General features: G+C 49.2%; 1 protein-coding gene across 3 annotated transcripts in view; it reads right to left on the bottom strand.

Moving 5' to 3' along the window:
* Positions 1 to 26,718, bottom strand: part of Pka-R2 (cAMP-dependent protein kinase type II regulatory subunit) — a 342,071-nt gene that overhangs the window by 151,795 nt on the left and 163,558 nt on the right. Inside the window, exons 1-2 of one of the 3 annotated variants that reach the window (XM_045738872.2) lie at positions 15,292 to 15,333; positions 3,062 to 3,779 (exon numbers count right to left, since the gene is read on the bottom strand). The exons of the other annotated variants lie outside the window; for them this stretch is intronic. Of the exons in view, the coding sequence (XP_045594828.1) occupies positions 3,062 to 3,128 (67 nt within the window). The 5' untranslated portion in view covers positions 3,129 to 3,779; positions 15,292 to 15,333. Of the gene's footprint in view, positions 1 to 3,061; positions 3,780 to 15,291; positions 15,334 to 26,718 lie in introns of those variants that run through there. 3 annotated transcript variants of the gene reach the window in all.

Below are 26,718 nucleotides of genomic sequence, written 5' to 3'. Positions count from 1 at the left end.
GGCGGTTGACACATACTGAACACTTTAGAGATGTGAGCCTCATATGTGTGTGTACTCACCTATTTGTGCTTGCGGGGGTTGAGCTCTGGCTCTTTGGTCCCGCCTCTCAACTGTCAATCAACAGGTGTACAGGTTCCTGAGCCTATTGGGCTCTATCATATCTACACTTGAAACTGTGTATGGGGTCAGCGACCCAGTACCAGGCCGCAGGGCTCGACCCAGTACCAGGCCGCAGGGCTCGACCCAGTACCAGGCCGCAGGGCTCGACCCAGTACCAGGAGGCAGGGCTTGACCCAGTACCAGGACGCAGGGCTTGACCCAGTACCAGGCCGCAGGGCTCAACCCAGTACCAGGACGCAGGACTCGACCCAGTACCAGGCCGCAGAGCTCGACCCAGTACCAGGAGGCAGGGCTTGACCCAGTACCAGGACGCAGGGCTTGACCCAGTACCAGGCCGCAGGGCTCGACCCAGTACCAGGACGCAGAGCTCGACCCAGTACCAGGCCGCAGAGCTCGACCCAGTACCAGGAGGCAGGGCTCGACCCAGTACCAGGACGCAGGGCTCGACCCAGTACCAGGACGCAGGGCTCGACCCAGTACCAGGACGCAGGGCTCGACCCAGTACCAGGACGCAGGGCTCGACCCAGTACCAGGCCGCAGAGCTCGACCCAGTACCAGGACGCAGAGCTCAACCCAGTACCAGGACGCAGAGCTCGACCCAGTACCAGGACGCAGGGCTCGACCCAGTACCAGGACGCAGGGCTCGACCCAGTACCAGGCCGCAGAGCTCGACCCAGTACCAGGACGCAGAGCTCGACCCAGTACCAGGCCGCAGAGCTCGACCCAGTACCAGGAGGCAGGGCTCGACCCAGTACCAGGACGCAGGGCTCGACCCAGTACCAGGACGCAGAGCTCGACCCAGTACCAGGACGCAGAGCTCGACCCAGTACCAGGACGCAGAGCTCGACCCAGTACCAGGACGCAGGGCTTGACCCAGTACCAGGACGCAGGGCTCGACCCAGTACCAGGACGCAGGGCTCGACCCAGTACCAGGACGCAGGGCTCGACCCAGTACCAGGACGCAGGGCTTGACCCAGTACCAGGACGCAGGGCTCGACCCAGTACCAGGACGCAGGGCTTGACCCAGTACCAGGACGCAGAGCTTGACCCAGTACCAGGCCGCAGAGCTCGACCCAGTACCAGGACGCAGGACTCGACCCAGTACCAGGCCGCAGGACTCGACCCAGTACCAGGCCGCAGGACTCGACCCAGTACCAGGACGCAGGACTCGACCCAGTACCAGGCCGCAGGACTCGACCCAGTACCAGGCCGCAGGACTCGACCCAGTACCAGGCCGCAGGACTCGACCCAGTACCAGGACGCAGGGCTCGACCCAGTACCAGGCCGCAGGGCTTGACCCAGTACCAGGACACAGGGCTTGACCCAGTACCAGGACGCAGGGCTCGACCCAGTACCAGGAGGCAGGGCTTGACCCAGTACCAGGACGCAGGGCTCGACCCAGTACCAGGCCGCAGGGCTCGACCCAGTACCAGGAGGCAGGGCTTGACCCAGTACCAGGACGCAGGGCTCGACCCAGTACCAGGCCGCAGGGCTCGACCCAGTACCAGGAGGCAGGGCTTGACCCAGTACCAGGCCGCAGGGCTCGACCCAGTACCAGGAGGCAGGGCTTGACCCAGTACCAGGACGCAGGGCTCGACCCAGTACCAGGAGGCAGGGCTTGACCCAGTACCAGGACGCAGGGCTCGACCCAGTACCAGGAGGCAGGGCTTGACCCAGTACCAGGACGCAGGACTCGACCCAGTACCAGGACGCAGGGCTCGACCCAGTACAAGGACGCAGGGCTTGACCCAGTACCAGGACACATGGCTCGACCCAGTACCAGGACGCAGGGCTCGACCCAGTACCAGGAGGCAGGGCTTGACCCAGTACCAGGACGCAGGACTCGACCCAGTACCAGGACGCAGGGCTTGACCCAGTACCAGGACGCAGGGCTTGACCCAGTACCAGGACGCAGGGCTTGACCCAGTACAAGGACGCAGGGCTTGACCCAGTACCAGGACACATGGCTCGACCCAGTACCAGGACGCAGGGCTCGACCCAGTACCAGGACGCAGGGCTCGACCCAGTACAAGGACGCAGGGCTTGACCCAGTACCAGGACACATGGCTCGACCCAGTACCAGGACGCAGGGCTCGACCCAGTACCAGGCCGCAGGACTCGACCCAGTACCAGGCCGCAGGACTCGACCCAGTACCAGGCCGCAGGACTCGACCCAGTACCAGGCCGCAGGACTCGACCCAGTACCAGGCCGCAGGACTCGACCCAGTACCAGGCCGCAGGACTCGACCCAGTACCAGGCCGCAGGACTCGACCCAGTACCAGGACGCAGGACTCGACCCAGTACCAGGCCGCAGGACTCGACCCAGTACCAGGCCGCAGGACTCGACCCAGTACCAGGCCGCAGGACTCGACCCAGTACCAGGACGCAGGACTCGACCCAGTACCAGGCCGCAGGACTCGACCCAGTACCAGGACGCAGGGCTCGACCCAGTACCAGGCCGCAGGGCTTGACCCAGTACCAGGACGCAGGGCTTGACCCAGTACCAGGACGCAGGGCTTGACCCAGTACCAGGACGCAGGGCTTGACCCAGTACCAGGCCGCAGGGCTTGACCCAGTACCAGGACGCAGGGCTTGACCCAGTACCAGGACGCAGGGCTTGACCCAGTACCAGGACGCAGGGCTTGACCCAGTACCAGGACGCAGGGCTTGACCCAGTACCAGGACGCAGGGCTTGACCCAGTACCAGGCCGCAGGGCTTGACCCAGTACCAGGACGCAGGGCTTGACCCAGTACCAGGACGCAGGGCTTGACCCAGTACCAGGACGCAGGGCTTGACCCAGTACCAGGACACATGGCTCGACCCAGTACCAGGACACATGGACACCTGAAGGCTTCGACAAAGCACAGGCAAGAGTGACCGGCAAACAGGACCTTCAATGTATACATATATGTATAAATGTATAAATATATGTGTCTTACCTTCAATGTCGAGCTCCAGGGGATGTGGCTTGGGTGGTGGAGCTGAGATGGCCACCTCCGTGCTCATAGTGCCTCTAAGGGAGTGCCAGGCCTGGGAGAAAGGGGGGATAGGAGGGCTAGAGGGATGAGGACAGGTGGGAGGGGTCAGGATGACTCCTGGTGGGGCCCTGAACTCCTCCTCCAAACGTGACTTCTCAAAGTCCAGTTCCAACGATGATCTCCAGTCCAGCGCCTCCTGAAGGCTGTGCTCTGACAAGGATCCTCCAGGCAGTTGCACGGAAGGTGTTCTTTCTTTACTAGCACGAGTAAGCCTTCCACAGCACGTAAATACTTTTCCAGAAATCTATGTCACCTGTAGTTTGGAATTTTACTTAATCTAGTCTTATCTGTCTGCGTTTTCTTCTATCTATCTCTATTTCAACATTCCAGGAGTTATGCAACTGTTCTTCAATTCTTTCACTTTGATCTTCCAGTGTGGTACAGTGCCAGTTCCCATCCCACGAGTGATACTTGGTCTAGTGTGAGTGATACTTGGTCTAGTGTGAGTGACACTTGGTCTAGTGTGAGTGACACTTGGTCTAGTGTGAGTGACACTTGGTCTAGTGTGAGTGACACTTGGTCTAGTGTGAGTGACACTTGGTCTAGTGTGAGTGACACTTGGTCTAGTGTGAGTGACACCGGTTGGGCTTATAAAGTCTAAGTGTATTTATTCTGCAAACTAAACGATTTAAAGTTATTTTCAGATCAATAAATTCAGGGCGATGATAAATTAATATTTTAAAATTTTATTTTTGTTTATTTTGTGATGTTGGGATGAGGAGTTCATTGTTCATTTTAATAAGTAACTACCACGACTCAGCACCATGAGTAACTACCACGACCCCAACACCATGAGTAACTACCACGACCCCAACACCATGAGTAACTACCACGACCCCAGCACCATGAGTAACTACCACGACCCCAGCACCATGAGTAACTACCACGACCCCAGCACCATGAGTAACTACCACGACCCCAACACCATGAGTAACTACCACGACCCCAGCACCATGAGTAACTACCACGACCCCAGCACCATGAGTAACTACCACGACCCCAGCACCATGAGTAACTACCACGACCCCAGCACCATGAGTAACTACCACGACCCCAACACCATGAGTAACTACCACGACCCCAGCACCATGAGTAACTACCACGACCCCAGCACCATGAGTAACTACCACGACCCCAGCACCATGAGTAACTACCACGACCCCAGCACCATGAGTAACTACCACGACCCCAGCACCATGAGTAACTACCACGACCCCAGCACCATGAGTAACTACCACGACCCCAGCACCATGAGTAACTACCACGACCCCAGCACCATGAGTAACTACCACGACCCCAGCACCATGAGTAACTACCACGACCCCAGCACCATGAGTAACTACCACGACCCCAGCACCATGAGTAACTACCACGACCCCAGCACCATGAGTAACTACCACGACCCCAGCACCACGAGTAACTACCACGACCCCAACACCATTACTAACTACCACGACCCCAACATCGCGACTAACTACCACGACCCCAACACCGCGACTAACTACCACGACCCCAACACCGCGACTAACTACCACGACCCCAACACCATTACTAACTACCACGACCCCAACACCATTACTAACTACCACGACCCCAACACCGCGACTAACTACCACGACCCCAACACCGCGACTAACTACCACGACCCCAACACCGCGACTAACTACCACGACCCCAACACCGCGACTAACTACCACGACTCCAACACCGCGACTAACTACCACGACCCCAACACCGCGACTAACTACCACGACCCCAACACCATTACTAACTACCACGACCCCAACACCATTACTAACTACCACGACCCCTACACCATTGTGTCTACTCTCTCAAACACAACCCCCCCCCCCCCCCGTCCCCTCCCCCACACAAACCAAAATGGGCGAGAAAGTACCTACCAGACATGAACCAGAGAGTCATAGTGAGGGGTCGAACAGTCGGTTTTGCCTAAGAGAGTAACAAGCTGTTTGAAAACTACATTTTTATGAATAATTAATGAAAACAACGCCCAGCACCTATTTTCTTGTTCTTTGCTAAAAATAAATTCATTTATGTACCCAGAGCAGTGAAGCCACTCCCACACACACAGCACGAGACACTGTATATGTGTGAACATCCAGGCCATGTTTAATATGTTCCCCCTTCACAGACCTGGTCATACATTTATACAATGCTGACATTGTATATATATATATATATATATATATATATATATATATATATATATTTATTTATTTATTTATTTATACATCTTTAATCTGTCCCACCTAGCGTTGCTACGGTTCATAGCTGATTGGCCACTCAACCATAAGTGATTGAGGTGATTGACAGGGGATATATGTAGACACCTTACATATAGAGCAGCTGGGCACTGGTTACTCCAGAACCTGTTCTCCCACCCTCATCTAACAAGGAGTAGTTCATTCCTCGCAGGTCTCTGATGGCTAACGTGAGGAAGATAGAGAAAAGAGCTGTGATAATGTAGGGCAAATAGATGTGATCTTAGAGTGAGATGAACGCCGCCGCAGTGGATGCTGGGAGGACTTGAGAACAGACGTGACAAAAGCTCTCCAACCGTCAGTGCCATAGTTATGATATATGTACAGTGGTTTACCAGGAGGCATAACAGTCCAACGGTGAAATGACCAACGACAGTGATAGAGTCCATCGTGATGACGGCACATAGTGTCCAACGTCAAAATGTCCAAGAAAAGAAATGATGTTTTAGATAATGAACTGATTCCCCCACGACAATGTGTTGACATCACGTGACGTTGTGTGGCACTCATGACACGCTGTTTACAGTCATGGCCCTGTGACACTCATGGCACTGGTGTCATACAGATCCTGTCTGACGATCTGTTAACACCCCGTCACATTACGTGGACTCTTCTTGACTCACACGACAATTAATCATTTGACACTGTTATGTTATATATGAGAGTGTCATAATATATATGACAGTGTCATATAAAATCACAGCATATATTATATGCTGACACATGCTGGATGGCCTCATAATGTGATCTGTACACAACGGTCGTCTTACAACCAGTTACCTCACCACCCAGCACCCAGCACCTAGCACCCCCAGCCCCCCAGCACCTAGCACCCCAGTACCCAGCACCCAGCCCCCCAGCACCTAGCACCCCAGTACCCAGCACCCAGCCCCCCAGCACCTAGCACCCCAGTACCCAGCACCCAGCCCCCCAGCACCTAGCACCCCAGTACCCAGCACCCAGCCCCCCAGCACCTAGCACCCCAGTACCCAGCACCCAGCCCCCCAGCACCTAGCACCCCAGTACCCAGCACCCAGCCCCCCAGCACCTAGCACCCCAGCACCCAGCCCCCCAGCACCTAGCACCCCAGTACCCAGCACCCAGCACCCCAGCACCTAGCACCCCAGTACCCAGCACCCAGCCCCCCAGCACCCAGCACCCAGCACCCCAGCACCTAGCACCCCAGTACCCAGCACCCAGCCCCCAAGCACCTAGCACCCCAGTACCCAGCACCCAGCCCCCCAGCACCTAGCACCCCAGTACCCAGCACCCAGCACCCCAGCACCTAGCACCCCAGTACTCAGCACCCCAGTACCCAGCACCCAGCACCCCAGCACCCCAGCACCTAGCACCCCAGTACCCAGCACCCAGCACCCCAGCACCCCAGCACCTAGCACCCCAGTACTCAGCACCCCAGCACCCAGCACCCCAGCACCTAGCCCCAGCCTCCCCACACACACTCGCCGGTGGGTGTGTCGGGCGCCAGTGGCTCTGTGGACAGCACGCTGGACACGTAATCCTGAGGACCGGGTTCGATTCCCGGCGCCGGCGAGAAACATAATGGGCAGAGTTTCTTTCACCCTGATGCCCCCTGTTACCTGGCAGTAAATAGGTACCTGGGAGTTAGACAGCTGCTACGGGGTACTTCCTGGTGTGTGTGTGTGTGTGCTAACCTAATTGTGCTTGCGAGGGTTGAGCTCTGGCTCTTTGGTCCCGCCTCTCTACCGTCAATCAACAGGTGTGTGTGCGTGTGGGGGGGGGGGGTAATTAGTTTGTAGTTAGTAACAGTTGATTGATTGACAGTTGAGAGGCGGGCCAAAAGAGCAGAGCTCAACCCCCACAAGCACAACTAGGTGAATACACACACACCCACACAGACACACACACACCCCCCCCCCACACACACACACACACACACACACACACACACACACACACACACACACCCACACCCCCCCCCCCCACACACACACACACACACACACACACACACCCACACCCACACCCACACCCACACACACACACACACACACACACACACACAAGGGGAACACGCACAAGGGGACACAGGTGGAAACTGAGCGCCCAAATGAGCCACAGAGATATTAGAAAGAACTTTTTTAGTGTCAGAGTGGTTGACAAATGGAATGCATTAGGAAGTGATGTGGTGGAGGCTGACTCCATACACAGTTTCAATTGTAGATATGACAGAGCCCAGTAGGCTCAGGAATCTGTACACCTGTTGATTGACGGTTGAGAGGCGGGACCAAAGAGCCAGAGCTCAACCCCCGCAAACACAACTAGGTGAGTACACACACTCACACAGTGTTGCAACAGCACCCTCATGTTGCCAGCTCACCCAAACAACCGGTGTTGTGTCGTAAGAACACCCAAACGACACAGAATTAATGACACTCTGTTCAGAGGAATCACAGCCTTATGGAGCTGACGATAAGGGCCATTAGAGCGTTCCTTGCTGCTCGTGACTCTACCCGTCAACATGGTAATGTCCCAAGAACCCGTAGAGCTCCTACAGTACTCTATCACAAGATGTCTTAGAGTCAACACCAATTCAATCTTCCATATCTGTCTGTCTTCGGACAATCATCAGTCTCATAGTCCTGGTGTCGGACATAACGTTTGAGCTCATCGTGGTTCAGTTGGTTGTGCTTGTGCAGGGTCGCAAGATTCATCAGACATTTACACAACCAATTACGAAACCTGTCCATCTTTTCACAATCATGGCGGCTTTGTTTACAACAATAACCTCGGGGTTGTAAAGTGACGAAGTTCGTAAACTGATTCATAAATGAACACAAAACCGCCACGATTGAGGAAAGATGTACAGGTTCCGTAATTGGAGGAGTAAATGAGTTTAATAAGACAATAATTGGTGTTCTCTTTCTCTGTGATGGTCAACGACCCGCGGGATGCCAACACTAACAGTCAGCTTGTCCCATGATGCCTCTGTGTAGTCTATCACGTCACTAGGGTAGTCTATCACGTCACTAAGGTAGCCTATCACGTCAGTAGGTAGTCTATCACGTCACTAGGGTAGCCTATCACGTCACTAAGGTAGCCTATCACGTCAGTAGGTAGTCTATCACGTCACTAGGGTAGCCTATCACGTCACTAGGGTAGTCTATCACGTCACTAGGGTAGTCTATCACGTCACTAGGGTAGTCTATCACGTCACTAGGGTAGTCTATCACGTCACTAGGGTAGCCTATCACGTCACTAGGGTAGTCTATCACGTCACTAGGGTAGTCTATCACGTCACTAGGGTAGTCTATCACGTCACTAGGGTAGTCTATCACGTCACTAGGGTAGCCTATCACGTCACTAGGGTAGTCTATCACGTCACTAGGGTAGTCTATCACGTCACTAGGGTAGCCTATCACGTCACTAAGGTAGCCTATCACGTCAGTAGGTAGTCTATCACGTCACTAGGGTAGTCTATCACGTCACTAGGGTAGTCTATCACGTCACTAGGGTAGCCTATCACGTCACTAGGGTAGTCTATCACGTCACTAGGGTAGTCTATCACGTCACTAGGGTAGTCTATCACGTCACTAGGGTAGCCTATCACGTCACTAGGGTAGTCTATCACGTCACTAGGGTAGTCTATCACGTCACTAGGGTAGCCTAAAGTGGTACCACAATGGTCTACCTGGACAAAAGTAGCCTAAAATATTACCAAAGTAGCCTAGAGAGCGTCCAGGTAGGCTTCACTGCCAGCAGATCACTTATAATGATTCTCAGGTAAACTACAATGATGACCAGGTGGACTATAATGACATGAGCCAGGGGACGGTTGGCGTATAAATCAACCCTGGGCTCATTACAACCCATTACACAGCCAGCTCCTAAAGAAGACTGGAGAACCCGGATGTGAGGTGGTTGTGAGGTGGGGCCCTTGCTTCACTCACCCCTCCCTCACTCACCCCCTCACCCTCACCCCTCACCCACCCCCCTGATCATCATTCATGCACTCATCTCTAGCCTGTGTAGTCGTCTGTTCTCTCGTCTGGGCTAGATCTGTTCCCACAGGTACCTCTCATCTGAAGGTGTGCTGGATGATGCTCTCTCTCTCTGTCTCTATCTCTCTCTGTCTGTCTCTCTCTCTCTCTCTCTGTCTTGCCCAACCACTTGGGATGGACGGTAGAGGGACGGTTTCGCTTCATGCAGGTCGGCGTTCATTCCCCCGACCGTCCTCAAGTGGTTGGGCACCATTCCTGCCTCCTTCCACCCGTCCAATCCCTTATTCTGATTCCTTTCCCAGAGTTATATTCTGGTAGTTCCCTTCCCATCTCCCATCTGAAGGATCCACGTGGATTGACGCATGGATATGTGACGGGTCTGGACGTTTTTGGCTTGCCTATCCACGAACCTAGCCACTAGGATATGTTGGTGTGGATTAAATCCAGCCGACTGAAAAGTGGAGTGGTGTTGGTGGTGCCTGATCTCTATCCTTGGGTACACGCACTAAAGGATATTTACCAATCCAAGAACGTAGATATCCACCTATTCTTCTATCCACGTAGAACATCTACACAAATATAGAGGTGATTTATATTTGCAGAATATACCGCCAGAATAGTGATGGAGCTCGGCCGTTCTCAGCAAAATATACTCGCGTCCGCACCCCGCATATAACCATTTGATGACGATCTGGAAATATATTCTCCTCATGGCAGACCAGGATGAGGATGCTGTCTCCCGCTGTCTGTCTGTCTGTTGACCACCAGAGGGAAGGTTCCTAGCTGGGATACAGACTATCCCTTCAGCTGTTCTGTTGGGGTATACTATCCCTTCAGCTTCTCTGTTGGGGTATACTATCCCTTCAGCTGCTCTGTTGGGGTATACTGTCCATTCAGTTCCTATGTTGGGGTATACTGTCCCTTCAGCTGCTCAGTTGGGGTATACTGTCCCTTCAACTGCTCAGTTGGGGTATACTGTCCCTTCAGCTCCTCTGTTGGGGTATACTGTCCCTTCAGCTGCTCAGTTGGGGTATACTGTCCCTTCAACTGCTCAGTTGGGGTATACTGTCCCTTCAGCTCCTCTGTTGGGGTATACTGTCCCTTCAGCTGCTCTGTTGGGGTATACTGTCCCTTCAGCTGCTCAGTTGGGGTATACTGTCCCTTCAACTGCTCAGTTGGGGTATACTGTCCCTTCAGCTGCTCTGTTGGGATATACTGTCCCTTCAGCTGCTCTGTTGGGGTATACTGGCCCTTCAGCTGCTCTGTTGGGGTATACTGGCCCTTCAGCTGTTTTGTTGGGGTATACTATCCCTTCAGATGTTCTGTTGGGGTATACTGTCCCTTCAGCTGCTCTGTTGGGGTATACTGTCCCTTCAGCTGTTTTGTTGGGGTATACTATCCCTTCAGCTGTTCTGTTGAGGTATACTGTCCCTTCAGCTGATCTGTTGGGGTATACTGGCCCTTCAGCTGTTTTGTTGGGGTATACTCTGAACACTGAATGGGTGTAGCGTATATACAGTAATCCGAACATTGGGAGGTATAGCGTAGTGTATATTTAGACCGGTGGGTGTAGTGTTGGGTATACTCTGAACAGTCTTAGTGTTGTGGGGTATACTCCCAACACTCTAGTATTGTGGGGGGTATACTCCCAACAGTCTAGTATTGTGGGGGGTATACTCCCAACAGTCTAGTATTGTGGGGGGGGTATACTCCCAACAGTCTCAGGTTTTAAGGTCGTCATCAGTTTATCCCAGTATAAACACCTGGCTCTTCTCTGCACAGGTGTGTGTGATGAAACGGCCTACAGGTATGTGTCCACGTATCCGGCTGTGTCCACGTATCCGGCTGTGTCCATATATACGGCTGTGTTCACGTATCCGGTTGTGACCATATATCCGGCTGTGTCCACGTATCCGGCTGTGCCCGTATATACGGCTGTGTTCATGTATCCGGCACGTGTCCACGTATCCGGCTGTGTCCATGTATCCGGCTCGTGTACTAGGGAATATTTACGACAGTCCCGCGTGTGTTATATTGCTCACGTTATATGTTCGCGTATACCTCTGGTTATATGTTATATGGATGACAGAGTGTCCGGGTACGTGTATCAGGTTATATGTGTCTATGTGTCCATGTGTCTCACGGGAGCATGGGGAGTAGGGAAGAATAGGTCTGTTGGGCCTTATTTCGGTTGAAATCCACCCAATCCTATCCACCCAATACTATCCACGGTCCTATCCACTCTACTCTTGAGACCTGTCAATCATCACCGTTGGCAAGCAATCCCACTCATCCACCCCAATTGGGGGGGGGGGCGGGGAGTCATCACGCATTTACACAACCACTTACGAAACCTTTACATCTTTCCTCCACCATGGCAGCCTTGGCTGTATTAATAAACAGTCTACGAAACTTCACAACCCAAGATTGTTATTGACAACTTCGAAGCGTTGCACAACTTGTCAAACTCAACAAAACCGCCATGACAGTGAGGGGAAAAGATGCATAGGTTTCGTAACCGATTGCATAAAATGGTTTTTAACCCCATCCTGACCCCACTAAATCCCTATATCCCAACGCTGTAACGAAACTAATAACTAATCCTCCTGTAACGAAACTTCATAACTAATCCTCTTGCGAAACCTCTATCTCATATCTCTCTCCCCCCTCTTGTCCGGCATCACTCTTGCAAATGCAACTTGAAACACTTCAATCTGTAGTCACAGGAAAGGTTCCAGTTACATTACATCGTAGTACCTACCCCAAAATGTGATTGAAAAGAATGAAAGCAAAAAATGTAAAATATATGATTTTAAGTGTCTGTATGTATAGCCATGTTGCTATTGATGGGTTGCAGACATTGCAATAGTGATAATGATCCAATGACAGAGCTACAAGACGACTGAGCTCTTGGCAACAATGAGAGAATTATAGACCTTGGCAGCAACAGTAAGAGAATTATAGCTCTTGGCAGCAACAATAAGAGAATTATAGATCTTGACAGCAACAGTAAGAGAATCATAGATCTTGGCAGCAACAATGAGAGAATTATAGATCTTGGCAGCAACAGTAAGAGAATTATAGATCTTGGCAGCAACAATGAGAGAATTATAGATCTTGGCAGCAACAGTAAGAGAATTATAGATCTTGGCAGCAACAATGAGAGAATTATAGATCTTGGCAGCAACAGTAAGAGAATTATAGATCTTGGCAGCAACAATGTGAGAATTATAGATCTTGGCAGCAACAGTGTGAGAATTATAGATCTTACCAGCAACAATGTGAGAATTATAGATCTTGCCAGCAACAGTAAACAACTTACACTCCTCAACACTTGAGATCTGAATGTAAACACACTTTCCAAAGTTGCTTGACCATCATGCCAACTTTACTGGACACTTGGACACAACTTTGATAAAAGTCTCCACCTAAGTCAATTTTCACATCTTTACTCGAGCAACATAACAGCCACGGGACCGCCGGACAGTTTCAAGCGTAGGTTAGACATATATATATATATGCGTAAGTTTAGGAGGAAGAGCTCTCGGACATGGGCCAATAGGAGCTATAGCTGCATCTGAGCCGCCTCGTACGGGCCAATAGTGCTTCTCTAGTATCCTAAACTATGTTATTATGTAGGACCCTGTAGGGCCCGACTCCTCCTCCCAGGCGCCGAGTACTGAATTTGGTGTGCACCAGTACGCCTGCTAAAGTCCATTATTACGTGTCCATTACACGTTATTACGTGTGAAACACGGCTTGTGGCGGTATTGGCCAAAGGTGATGCATTATCTTCCAGGATATGACGACTCTGGAGGGGCAGGAAGTGCTGTTATTGCTCATTAGCCCGATGGCAGCACAATTCAAAGGAATATCCTAATTAGTAACTGGGCATCCACAATGCAAGCCGAGTTGGGAGCAATACTGGCAGCACTCTACATTATTGACAACACTGAAGTAGACAGCTTAATTATTTCCGACTCCCTTTCCTCACTACGAGCAATAAACAGTTTGCAATCAAGTAATAACGTGCTTGTCTTGGAAGCTAGACGTAGATATATAAGAATACTTAGCAAGAGGGTAAATATAAAAATGTTGTGGATTCCTTCTCACATTGGCCTGCAGGAACATGACAAAGTTGACGCCCTTGCTAAGGCTGCAGTAAATAAAGACAGTATTGAACGGAATCTTGAGTTATCAAATACGTCCCTTAAAAGTGTCATTAGACGAGAGCTGGATGGATGGATTTGAAGAAAGTAGAACAGTGCAAACTGGAACTAGCAGGTCCATTGTTTATCACAATGAAATGTGTGAAGTAAAACATGTGTATGGGGCAAGTAACAAAGTCAGTAGACTAACAGATGTTGTCACAGCTCGTATAAGACTTGGCTACAAGTATCTCTGGCAGTTGGGCTTGTATAGGGATCTAGATGAAGTAAAGTGTAAAGTGTGTGGACAAAGACAGGGACACACACTCGAACACTATATCTTGGATTGTAGTAAAAGTGAGACATTTAGAGATAAATCTAAGCTCACTCTGTGTGATATGGCAACCTATCTTATTACCATGGATAAATTACCTGAAATCCTTGCACTGTATCCATATTTCGCTTCCAGTAGATAAACGACATATGAGATTCAGAAACAAGTAGTGTATTGTGAAGACTAATAATAACAAACAGCAGCTCCCCTATGACTGTAATATCCCCATTGGTCAAACTATTATGTATTAGCGATAAGACCTACCATTAATGTATAATAACTTACTGTAAATATATAGCTCTTGTAATAGAACTTTCTCTGTAGCTAACATTGTAAGTATGTGAAGGATAGATGAAATTGTTTATGTAATAATCTAAGATGAGGCCTGATAAAGACCTTTTGTGCCCTCTGTAATGCTTTTTGCGCTACCGCTCACAGGATGAGTATGTGGTGCACAATAAACTAGCCGCCTCCGGCGGCAACAATAAAAAAAAATCAATCACCTATTGAAACATTCCTCTCCCTGGCCACAAGCCCATACAACTGCCAGCCCGTTATACAGACGTCAGTCAGTTTGGTGACTGAAATACGCTAGGCTCCTGTTGTACACACCCACAGGGCGCTGGTGGCTGAGTGGACAGCAAACTGGATACGTAGCTATGTTCTGTGGTTCGGGGTTCGATTCCCGGCTCCGGCGTGACACACAATGGGCAGTTTATTTCACCCTGATGCCCCTTTTACCTAGCAGTAAATAGGTACCTGGGAGTTAGATAGCTGTTACGGGCTGCTTCCTGGGGGGGGGGAGTGAAAAAATTAGTTAGTAGTAGTTAGTAACAGTTGATTGATTGACAGTTGAGAGGCGGGCCGAAAGAGCAGAGCTCAACCCCCGCAAGCACAACTAGGTGAATATAAACATTAAAAGCCACTTTCTGTCTTTAACACTCATCTGGCGAAATCTTGGGCCGTATAGATGGCTCCCGCCCACAACCCAGCTTGATCTTATCAAACACAAGACAGGTACATCTAACCGAACAGACGCGAGCCCTCTACATCAGACAAGGCAGCTACATCAATACGAACAAAAACATGCCCGCCCTACATCTACACGAACACACACAAGCCCTCTACAACAAAAACACACAGCCGCTCCGACCAACCCAACACACACACACCCCCCCAGGCCCTCTACATGAAAACAAACACACAGTAACTATGTCTAAACGAACACAAACAAGCCAGATAAATCTAAACGAATGCAAGGACGAACATGACGACCAACTCCCGCCAAATCACAACCCATAATCTTCGTTCCCATTTTCTAAACTCCAGATCTGTATGTATATATACATTAAAGTTAAAATAGCTTTCAAACAAGCAAGAGGTCTACACAAGAGTCCGGCGGGAGCCCGCACGCACCTCCACTTCCACTGACCAACACACACTGAGCGACTTCTAGATTCTCCCACGAATGAGGAAGATTGCACTTGCCAAAACCTGAATTTTTGCTCGATAATATCCTAGCTTTTCAGACATCTTTAATATAGATGGTAAATTTGAATCCTCGATTGATAACGTCTGTATATATTTTCTGGAGGTAATTACGCGTCTGTGAGGGTAGGTAGAGTGGTTAGAAGGGCATGGAAATGATGTTCTGTGGTTGAGGGACGTGGAGTCTGGTGGTGTGTGGCATGGAGCGGCTCTTGGGCTACCGAAGGGGTAGTGTGGAGCTGCCTCCATTCTCTCTCATTTTTTCCTCTCTCTCTCTTTCTCATTTCTCTCTCTATCTCAATCTCTACCTCAATCTCTATATCGAATTCTCTCTCTATTGAGTTGTCTATTTATCCGTCTATCGGTCTTAGTCTCTCTGTGCATGTGTACGTGATAATACATATATGAGCACGCACATATACTAGAACACACACACACGCAAGCCCCCATGCACGTGAGAACTGACCGTCCGTGCTTGGTCCGTATATCCAGGCTGCAGTTCCCCCGGGCGTGTTTGTGTCCGTGAGCTGTGTTTGTTCACTTTACAGCTGTGTTTGTTTGTCTGTGTGTCGCGCCTTTGTCGTGTTCTCGCGTTTATTTATTTTAAGTTTTTTCATAATCGGGTAATTATTTACGTGATTATTTTTTTCCATAATTTTTTTTACATGATCTCTTGACCTGAATAGAAGTAAATATTGGAGTTCTACGTCACGGAAGAAAACGGGAAATCTATACATCTTTCCTTAATCACGTCGGCTTTGTTTACATTCGTTTTTTACACAGTTTACGAGCTGAGAAGCACTACGAGGTTGTTTACAACAATAATAACCTTGGGTTGTGACGGAGCCAAGCTCGTACACTGTTTAATCAATGTTTGATCAATGTTTGATCAGTGTTTGATCAGTGTTTGATCAGTGTAAAACACTGCTAACATGTTTAATGGAAGATGGATAGGTTTCGTAAGTGGTTGTGGAACGTGACCCAGTACCGTGCGTGACCCAGTACCGTGCGTGACCCCGTACCGACCATGACCAGTACCGTCCATGACCAGTACCATCCACGACCAGTACCATCCATGACCAGTACCGTCCATGACCAGTACCGTCCATGACCAGTACCATCCATGACCAGTACCATCCACGACCAGTACCATCCATGACCAGTACCGTCCATGACCAGTACCGTCCATGACCAGTACCGTCCATGACCAGTACCGTCCATGACCAGTACCGACCATGACCAGTACCATCCATGACCAGTACCGTCCATGACCAGTACCATCCATGACCAGTACCATCCATGACCAGTACCGTCCATGACCAGTACCATCCATGACCAGTACCATCCACGACCAGTACCGTCCATGACCAGTACCGTCCATGACCAGTACCGTCCATGACCAGTACCATCCATGACCAGTACCATCCATGACCAGTACCGTCCATGACCAGTACCATCCATGACCAGTACCATCCACGACCAGTACCGTCCATGACCAGTACCGTCCATGACCAGTACCATCCATGACCAGTACCGTCCATGACCAGTACCGTCCATGACCAGTACCATCCATGACCAGTACCATCCATGACCAGTAGTATCCATGACCAGTACCATCCATGACTCAGTACCATCCATGACTCAGTACCATCCATGACCAGTACCATCCATGACCAGTACCATCCATGACCAGTACCATCCATGACCAGTACCATCCATGACCAGTACCATCCATGACCAGTACCATCCATGACCAGTACCGACCATGATCAGTACCGTCCATGACCAGTACCGTCCATGACCAGTACCATCCATGACTCAGTACCATCCATGACTCAGTACCATCCATGACCAGTACCATCCATGACCAGTACCGTCCATGACCAGTACCATCCATGACTCAGTACCGTCCATGACCAGTACCGTCCATGACCAGTACCATCCATGACCAGTACCGTCCATGACCAGTACCATCCATGACTCAGTACCGTCCATGACCAGTACCGTCCATGACCAGTACCATCCATGACTCAGTACCATCCATGACTCAGTACCATCCATGACCAGTACCATCTATGACCAGTACCGTCCATGACCAGTACCATCCATGACTCAGTACCGTCCATGACCAGTACCGTCCATGACCAGTACCGTCCATGACCAGTACCATCCATGACCAGTACCGTCCATGACCAGTACCATCCATGACTCAGTACCGTCCATGACCAGTACCATCCATGACCAGTACCATCCATGACCAGTACCGTCCATGACCAGTACCGTCCATGACCAGTACCGTCCATGACCAGTACCATCCATGACCAGTACCGTCCATGACCAGTACCGACCATGACCAGTACCGACCATGACCAGTACCGTCCATGACCAGTACCGTCCATGACCAGTACCGTCCATAACCAGTACCGTCCATGACCAGTACCGTCCATGACCAGTACCGTCCATGACCAGTACCGTCCATGACCAGTACCGTCCATGACCAGTACCGTCCATGACCAGTACCGACCATGACCAGTACCGACCATGACCAGTACCGACTATGACCCAGTACCGACCATGACCAGTACCGACTACGACCCAGTACCGTCCATGACCCAGTACCGACCATGACTCAGTACATGGATATGGAGCAAAATACAGGCCGCTGGTGGCTGAGTGGACAGCACGCTGAATATGTAGTCCTTTCCGGCGTCGGCGGAAACAGATGGGCAGAGTTTCTTTCATCCTTACTGCTGTTACCTGGCAGTAAATAGGTACCTGGGAGTTCGATTGCTGTTACGGGCTCATCCTGGTATGTGTGTGTGTGTGTGTGTGTGTGTGTGTGTGTGTGTGTGTGTGTGTGTGTGTGTGTGTGTGTGTGTGTGTGCGTGTGTGTGTGTGTGTGTGTGTGTCTGTGTGTGTGTGTGCGTGTGTGTGTGTGTGTGTCTGTGTGTGTGTTTGTCTGTGTGTGTGTGTGTGTGTGTGTGTGTGTGTGTGTGTGTGTGTGTGTGTGTGTGTGTGTGTGTGTGTGTGTGTGTGTGTGTGTGTGTGTGTGTTTTCACCTAATTGTACTCACCTAATTGTGCTTGCGGGGATTGAGCTCTGGCTCTTTGATCCCGCCTCTCAACTGTCAGTCAACTGGTGTACAGGTTCCTGAGCCTATTGGGCTCTATCATATCTACACTTGAAACTGTGCATGGAGTCAGCCTCCACCACATCACTGCCTAATGCATTCCATTTGTCAACCACTCTGACATTAAAAAAGTTCTTTCTAATATCTCTGTGGCTCATTTGGGCACTCAGTTTCCACCTGTGTCCCCTAGTGCGTGTGCCCCTTGTGTTAAATAGCCTGTCTTTATCTACCCTATCGATTCCCTTGAGAATCTTGAATGTGGTGATCATGTCCCCCCTAACTCTTCTGTCTTCCACCGAAGTGAGGTTTAATTCCCGTAGTCTCTCCTCGTAGCTCATATCTCTCAGCTCGGGTACTAGTCTGGTGGCAAACCTTTGAACCTTTTCCAGTTTAGTCTTATTCTTGACTAGATACGGACTCCATGCTGGAGCCGCATACTCCAGGATTGGTCTGACGTATGTGGTATATAATGTTCTGAAAGATTCCTTATACAAGTTTCTGAAGGCTGTTCTTATGTTAGGCAACCTGGCATATGCCGCTGATGTTATCCTCTTGATATGAGCTTTAGGGGACAGGTCTGGCGTGATATCAACCCCCAGGTCTTTCTCTCTCTCTGACTCTTGAAGTATTTCATCTCCCAAATGATACCTTGTATCTAGTCTCCTGATCCCTACCCCAATCTTCATTACAGTACATTTGCTTGGGTTAAACTCTAACAACCATCTGTTCGACCATTCCTGCAGCTTGTCCAGGTCTTCTTGAAGCCTCAAGCTGTCCTCCTCTGCCTTAATCCTTTTCATAATTTTGGCGTCGTCAGAAAACATTGAGAGGAATGAGTCTATACCCTCTGGGAGATCATTTACGTATATCAGAAACAGGATAGGTTCGAGTACAGAGCCCTGTGGGACTCCACTGGTGACTTCACGCCAATCTGAGGTCTCACCCCTCACTATAACTCTCTGCTTCCTATTGCTTAGGTACTCCCTTATCCACTGGAGCGCCCTACCAGTTACTCCTGCCTGTTTCTCCAGCTTATGCATCAGCCTTTTATGGGGTACTGTGTCAAAGGCTTTCCGACAGTCCAAAAAAATGCAGTCCGCTCATCCTTCTCTTTCTTGCTTAATCTTTGTCACCTGATCATAGAATTCTATCAATCCTGTAAGGCAAGATTTACCCTCCCTGAACCCATGTTGATGGGTTGTCACGAAGTCCCTTCTCTCCAGATGTGTTACTAGGTTTCTTCTCACAATCTTCTCCATCACCTTGCATGGTGTACAAGTTAAGGACACTGGCCTGTAGTTCAGTGCCTCTTGTCTGTCATCCTTTTTGTATATTGGGACTACATTAGCCGTCTTCCATATTTCTGGTAGGTCTCCCATTTCCAGTGACCTACTATACACTATGGAGAGTGGCAAGCAAAGTGCTCCTGCACATTCTTTCAATACCCATGGTGAGATTCCATCCGGCCCAACAGCTCTTCTCACATCCAGCTCCAATAGGTGCTTCTTGACCTCATCTCTTGTAATTTCGAACCCTTCCAAGGTCGCCTGGATTGTTGCCACCTCTCCTAGCGCAGTGACCTCTCCTTGTTCTATTGTAAAGACCTCCTGGAACCTTTTATTGAGTTCTTCACACACCTCTTTGTCATTCTCTGTGTACCTGTCCTCACCCGTCCTAAGTTTCATCATCTGTTCCTTTACTGTTGTCTTCCTCCTGATGTGACTGTGTAGTAGCTTTGGTTCGGTCTTGGCTTTATTAGCTATATCATTTTCATACCTTTTCTCAGCTGCTCTTCTCACACTAACATACTCGTTCCTGGTTCTCTGGTATCTCTCTCTACTTTCTGGTGTTCTGTTATTACGGAAGTTCCTCCATGCCCTTTTGTTCAGCTCCTTTGCTTTCATACATGGATTCTTCTTTTGCTTCTCTGTTTTTTCCTGTCGGGCTGGGACAAACCTGCTTACAGCCTCCTGACATTTTTGGGTGACATAGTCCATCATGTCTTGTAAGGACTTGGTTCTGAGTTTTGTGTCCCAATGTATATCCCTTAGGAATTTATTCATCTCTTCATGTGTGTGTGTGTGTGTGTGTGTGTGTGTGTGTGTGTGTGTGTGTGTGTGTGTGTGTGTGTGTGTGTGTGTGTGTGTGTGTGTGTGTGTGTGTGTGTGTGTGTGTGTGAAAACAAAACAAAAGAAATTAGTTAATAATTAGTAACAGTTGACTGACTGACAGTTGAGAGGCGGGCCGAAAGAGCAAAGCTCAACCCCCGCAAGCACAACAAGGTGAATACAAGGTGAATACAAGAGGTTGGTCTGGTCTATGTATTTTCCACAAAGTTCACAAACTACACACCGTTTAGCTTGACTCTACAAGTCACGCACGCGAGAACAACCACCAAACAACAGCTTGTGACACGAGACAACCATTCACCTCTTCACAGACACAACAATGTCGGCGTTATTACCGCACAAACTACACGAAATTAATGACCGCAGTTAGTTAGCTTGCTGAGGAGGTCGCCATTCTCTCACTCCCACACCTCACGGACCTTGTAAGTGTGCGACCATGGACACACCACAACATTCACTATACATGTAGAATCCTCGCTTTCCTACAGATAATAAAAACAATAGTGTTGTTAAAAATGGGGGAAGGAAAACCCCTGATTTTAAACCTCCGCTGCCCTGTTGCCATACCCCTTTTTTGGGAAAGGCTTCAGGAGTCAACCTCGAGGAAAAATCCTGAGTTGGAGCCCCTAAGGCAGTTCGTTGTTGACGTCGACCTCGTTCTGGCAGCTCCTGCGACGGTGCTGGAACTATGTGTATTGGCATTTGCCTTTCCATTGGATAATTTCAGCAACGTGGAGAGGGGGGACTTGCTGCATGGGTAACAGCTTCTCCTCCATATCTACCTACCCAGGCTTTGCGCCCTGTCTGAGCGCAACTCCATAGTCTTCCGAGACTGAAGGATGCCTACTTACTAATGTTAAAAATATATATCAATATATTTATAATCTAAAACTTGCCACCATCACACACTGATCCTCACTGTTAATGCGTCGTGTGTGTGTATGCTTGGGACAGTCACAATGTGATAAATGGTTACATTTCTCATATGATGGAGAAATATGGGTAGACTGCATTTTCTTTGACTACCGGAGAGCCTTCGACACAGTGCCACAAAAAAGACGTGAGGGTCGTGTTTCAGGAAAACTAGTCGGCTAAGACTTACCATGAGCTACGGGGCGGGGGAGCGCTCAGCCTGCTCACAGGAGCCAGACGTCGTCGTCTCCTGGCCCCGGCTGTGTTCACACGCCGCGACAAACTCTCCACGCGGATTCAGAAGTTTACACGACACAAACCAACCAAATGTCTTGGAGACGTATAAAATACTCCAAGGAATTGACAAGGTGGAAACACAGAAAATGTTTACAATGAATATCAACAGAACAAGGGGAGCACGGATGGCGGCTTGAGACTCAGATGTGTCATAGAGATGTTAGAAAGTTTTCTTATAGTGTGCGGGAAGTGAGTAGATGGAATGACGTAAAGGAGCAGGTTGTAGAGGCTAACTCCATTCATAACTTTAAAACTAGGCATGATAGTGAGAGAGGTCAGAGGTCATTGTATTAGACAGCTAACGGCTAGAAAACCGGGGTCCAAGAGCTAGAGAACGACCCTGCAGGCACAAATTGGTGCGTACAAGTAGGTGTGGACACACACACACACACAAGTGATGTGGTGGAGGCTGACTCCATAGACAGTTTCAAGTGTAGATATGATAGAGCCCAATAGGCTCAGGAACCTAGACATCAGTTGATTGACAGTTGAGAGGCGGGACCAAAGAGACAAAGCTCAACCCTCGCAAGCACAATTAGGTGAGTACACACACACACACACACACACACACACACACACACACACACACACAAGGGGCCGGTGGCTGAGCGGACAGCACGCTGGATGCGTGATCCTGTGATCCCGGGTTCGATTCCGGGCGCCGGCGAGAAACAATGGGCAGAGTTTCTTTCACCCTAATGCACCTGTTACATGGGAGTTAGTCAGCTGTCACGGGCTGCTTCCTGAGGTGTGTGTGGTGTGGGGAAAAAATAGTAGTAACAGTTGATTGACAGTTGAGAGACGGGGTCGAAATAGCAGAGCTCAGCTCCCGCAAGCACGACTAGGTGAATACAACTAGGTGAATACAATTAGGTGAGTACACACACACACTACAGGGGCTACATAGTGGAAAATCATTTTGTTGGAAGGTGAGAAAATGGTCGCGGGTGTCATGTTCAACCTTCCTGAGGACCACACAAGACCCAGACAAGAATACGACATTCCGAACACAGCAATCCTGGGTATCCTCCAAGTGCTGACACATTCCGAACACAGCAAGCCTGGGTATCCTCCAAGGGTTGACACATTCCGAACACAGCAAGCCTGGGTATCCTCCAAGGGTTGACACATTCCGAACACAGCAAGCCTGGGTATCCTCCAAGTGCTGACACATTCCGAACACAGCAAGCCTGGGTATCCTCCAAGGGTTGACACATTCCGAACACAGCAAGCCTGGGTATCCTCCAAGGGTTGACACATTCCGAACACAGCAAGCCTGGGTATCCTCCAAGTGCTGACACATTCCGAACACAGCAAGCCTGGGTATCCTCCAAGGGTTGACACATTCCGAACACAGCAAGCCTGGGTATCCTCCAAGTGCTGACACATTCCGAACACAGCAAGCCTGGGTATCCTCCAAGGGTTGACACATTCCGAACACAGCAAGCCTGGGTATCCTCCAAGGGTTGACACATTCCGAACACAGCAAGCCTGGGTATCCTCCAAGGGTTGACACATTCCGAACACAGCAAGCCTGGGTATCCTCCAAGGGTTGACACATTCCGAACACAGCAAGCCTGGGTATCCTCCAAGTGCTGACACATTCCGAACACAGCAAGCCTGGGTATCCTCCAAGGGTTGACACATTCCGAACACAGCAAGCCTGGGTATCCACCAAGTGCTGACACATTCCGAACACAGCAAGCCTGGGTATCCTCCAAGGGTTGACAGATACGCACAGCCCGTAGACTGACAGCAAAGAGCCAAGTAATGGAATATTTCAATCATGGCAAAGTCGACTGGGAATCAATCAACCCAAGAGGAGGAGGAGATGAGATTTGGAGAGAAAAGCTTGTAGAAGTTGTAGAGAGGAACTTCCTGACATAAATGTCAGCCAGGAAACAAGGAGAAGGGGGCGCATGGTGACCATTCAGCTATACCAGACAGGGTCTTATTAGGGGGGTTTAGACAAAAACCTTTCCACAACAGACCCGTGTCACAGACAAGTATCCCCCTGCAAGTTGCTCGAGACAGCCATCCGGAACAGGCTAATGGAACGTTTACAAGAGATAAACATTGCCTCGAGGCACCAGCATGGTTATAGTAGAGGAAAATCCTATTTGACGAAGTTGCCGGAGTTCTATTAAGATTAAGAGAAACTAGAAAAGGTCCAAATATATGCAATGAGACTGGTTCCTGAGCTGAAGGGGTTGAGCTTTGAGGAAAGACAGAGCGCTGGCCTCACCACACTTGGGGAAAAGGAGAAAGAGTGAGGACATGATAACAATATATAAGAATGTATGGGAAACTGACAACGTCAGTAAAGCAGCGTTGTTCAGAGTCTGGAACAACAGAATGGCAGGTCATGAAGAAGAGAGGGGGAGGAAGAGAGTGAGAGAGAGGAAGAAGGAAGGGGAGGAAGGGAGAGAGAGAGCAGAAGAGAGAGGGAGGAAGGAAGGAGGAGCAACAAAGAGTGTGGTGGACGGAGACAGGGAGTCCGTCTGTGGTGGTTAAGGAGGAAGTGGTCCTTAACAAGCGGATGGCTGTTTAACTCTGGTGCTGCTACTACTTGGCGCCACCCACACGCCGCCCTGACCACCGCCCCGCCCACCTTCCCGCCCAACACTCCACCCAACACCCCGCCCACCCCCAAAAGTTTATCATAGTTCACCATGTAAACACACTCCGTAAAATAATAAATGTTGACACAGTCGAAACGGCAGTAATTTTGAGCCACGAGAAAACCAGATCAGTCGAGGTTAGTGAAACACGTAAACAAAGACAAAAACTAATCGTGTTTCATACACCAGCAACGGAACAACTGCAGCACAAATAAAAACATGTACAAAACGTGGCAAGCCTGAGGCCATCAGATTATGCAGATATAGAAAATGGAGAATTAGTCAACTTTCTCACATACCTTACTATATATGATATACTAATTATTTTAGTTGTTTTAATATATTCTATACCATCCCATGAGTGGTAGTGGACCACATACCCATCCCATGAGTGGTAGTGGACCACATACCCATCCCATGAGTGGTAGTGGACCACATACTCCATCCCATGAGTGGTAGTGGACCACATACCCATCCCATGAGTGGTAGTGGACCACATACCCATCCCATGAGTGGTAGTGGACCACATACCCCATCCCATGAGTGGTAGTGGACCACATACCCATCCCATGAGCAGTAGTGGATAAAGGCTACAGAGACACATATTGGGCTCAGGAACTGAAACGCTAAGGTTCATTGGGTAAGCAAGTCGGTCTTATTAAAGAAAGAGAAAGCTTCTCCCTCGACCAACATGCTGGCATTTCCACTGAATTCCTTCTCGTCTAATGACGGAAACCCGCGCATGATAATACCTCCAGATCCACACTTTAAGAGGTTCCGATCATACCTGTATAGTAATATTATGATATATGTAGATAATATTGACTTGTCCGATTGGTTAAATTATAGTATACTTACTATAGTAAGTATAGTATACTTACTATAGTAAGTATAGTATACTTACTATAGTAAGTATAGTCTTGCAGCTTAAACAAAATTTACGAGAAAAAAAGCCTATGCTAATTTAATCTAATATATCTTTTTTAACCCTAGCTTATTACGACCCTATTAACTAAATCTATCATAAACGAACCTAATTTATGCTAACTTATCCGAAGCTACCCTTGCACAATATATCATAACTCTAACATAACTTCTCCTAACACACTCTATCCTAATATAAACCCAACTTATCCTAATCTAACACATCTTCTCCTAACCAAATAACTTAGCCTAACCCAACTTAACCTAACCAATCCTAGCCTGACATATTCTAACCCAAGTTAACCAGACCTAACCTAACCTAACCTAACCTAATCTAATCCAACTTAACCTAAGCAATCCTAGCCTGACATATTCTAACCCAACCGAACCAAACCTAACCTAACCGAACTTAACCTAACCTAACCTAACCCAGCTTAACCTAAGCAATCTTAGCCAAACCTAACCTGACATATTCTAACCAACCGAACCAAACCTAACCAAATCTAACCTAACCGAGCTTAACCTAACCCAGCTTTACCTAACCAATCCTAGCCAAACCTAACTTGACATATTCTAACCCAACCTAACCTAACCAAACCTAACCTAATCTAATCCAACTTAACCTAAGCAATCCTAGCCAAACTTAACCTGACATACTCAAACCCAACCGAACCTAACGGAACTTAACCTAACGTATTTTTTTTTATTAATACATGAGGTACATGTGCATTAGTGCAGCTACCCTAGACTATATGAAGTGGAGTACAGTGTGTCAAAAAAGCTAACTAGGTGATGCTAAGTAATCCCCATCACACAGGATGGTTAGTCATACAGAGGCATGTGATAAGCGGTCTGCACTGGCAGACTCCGGATGCATTTTGAGGATATCATCCAACCCGTCCTCTTAAAAATAACGTCACTTTGCATCATCAACACAAGATTGAATAAGGCAGCAGTGGTAATACAAGTCCCCATCTCGCAGGATGGTTAGTCATACAGAGCCATGTGTTTAGTAGCCGGCACTGGCAAATTTTGGGTATACTGTGAGGATATCTTCAAGAATACGAGAGTGAATAAAGTAATTGCAAAGCTCCAGGTACCTCATGCCAACTGGTCTGAAAGGTCTAATAACTGGGCATTCAGTGATGAAGTGCGGGAGATCGTGCCGCAGTTCCTGCTCACAGAGTTTGCAACTGGAGTGCTCAGGATTGGGAAACCCGTCACCTGCAGCCACCTGCCACAGGTAACGGTAACCCAACCTGATCCTTGCAATCACTGTGTCGCACAGTCTAGTGGACGTTTTGTGCTGTCCA

The sequence above is a fragment of the Procambarus clarkii genome, chromosome 43 (genome assembly GCF_040958095.1).
Source record: "Procambarus clarkii isolate CNS0578487 chromosome 43, FALCON_Pclarkii_2.0, whole genome shotgun sequence".
NCBI classification, from domain to species: domain Eukaryota; kingdom Metazoa; phylum Arthropoda; class Malacostraca; order Decapoda; family Cambaridae; genus Procambarus; species Procambarus clarkii.
Note: the sequence above shows the minus strand (reverse complement) of the source record. Positions and strands in the feature narration are given on the sequence as shown.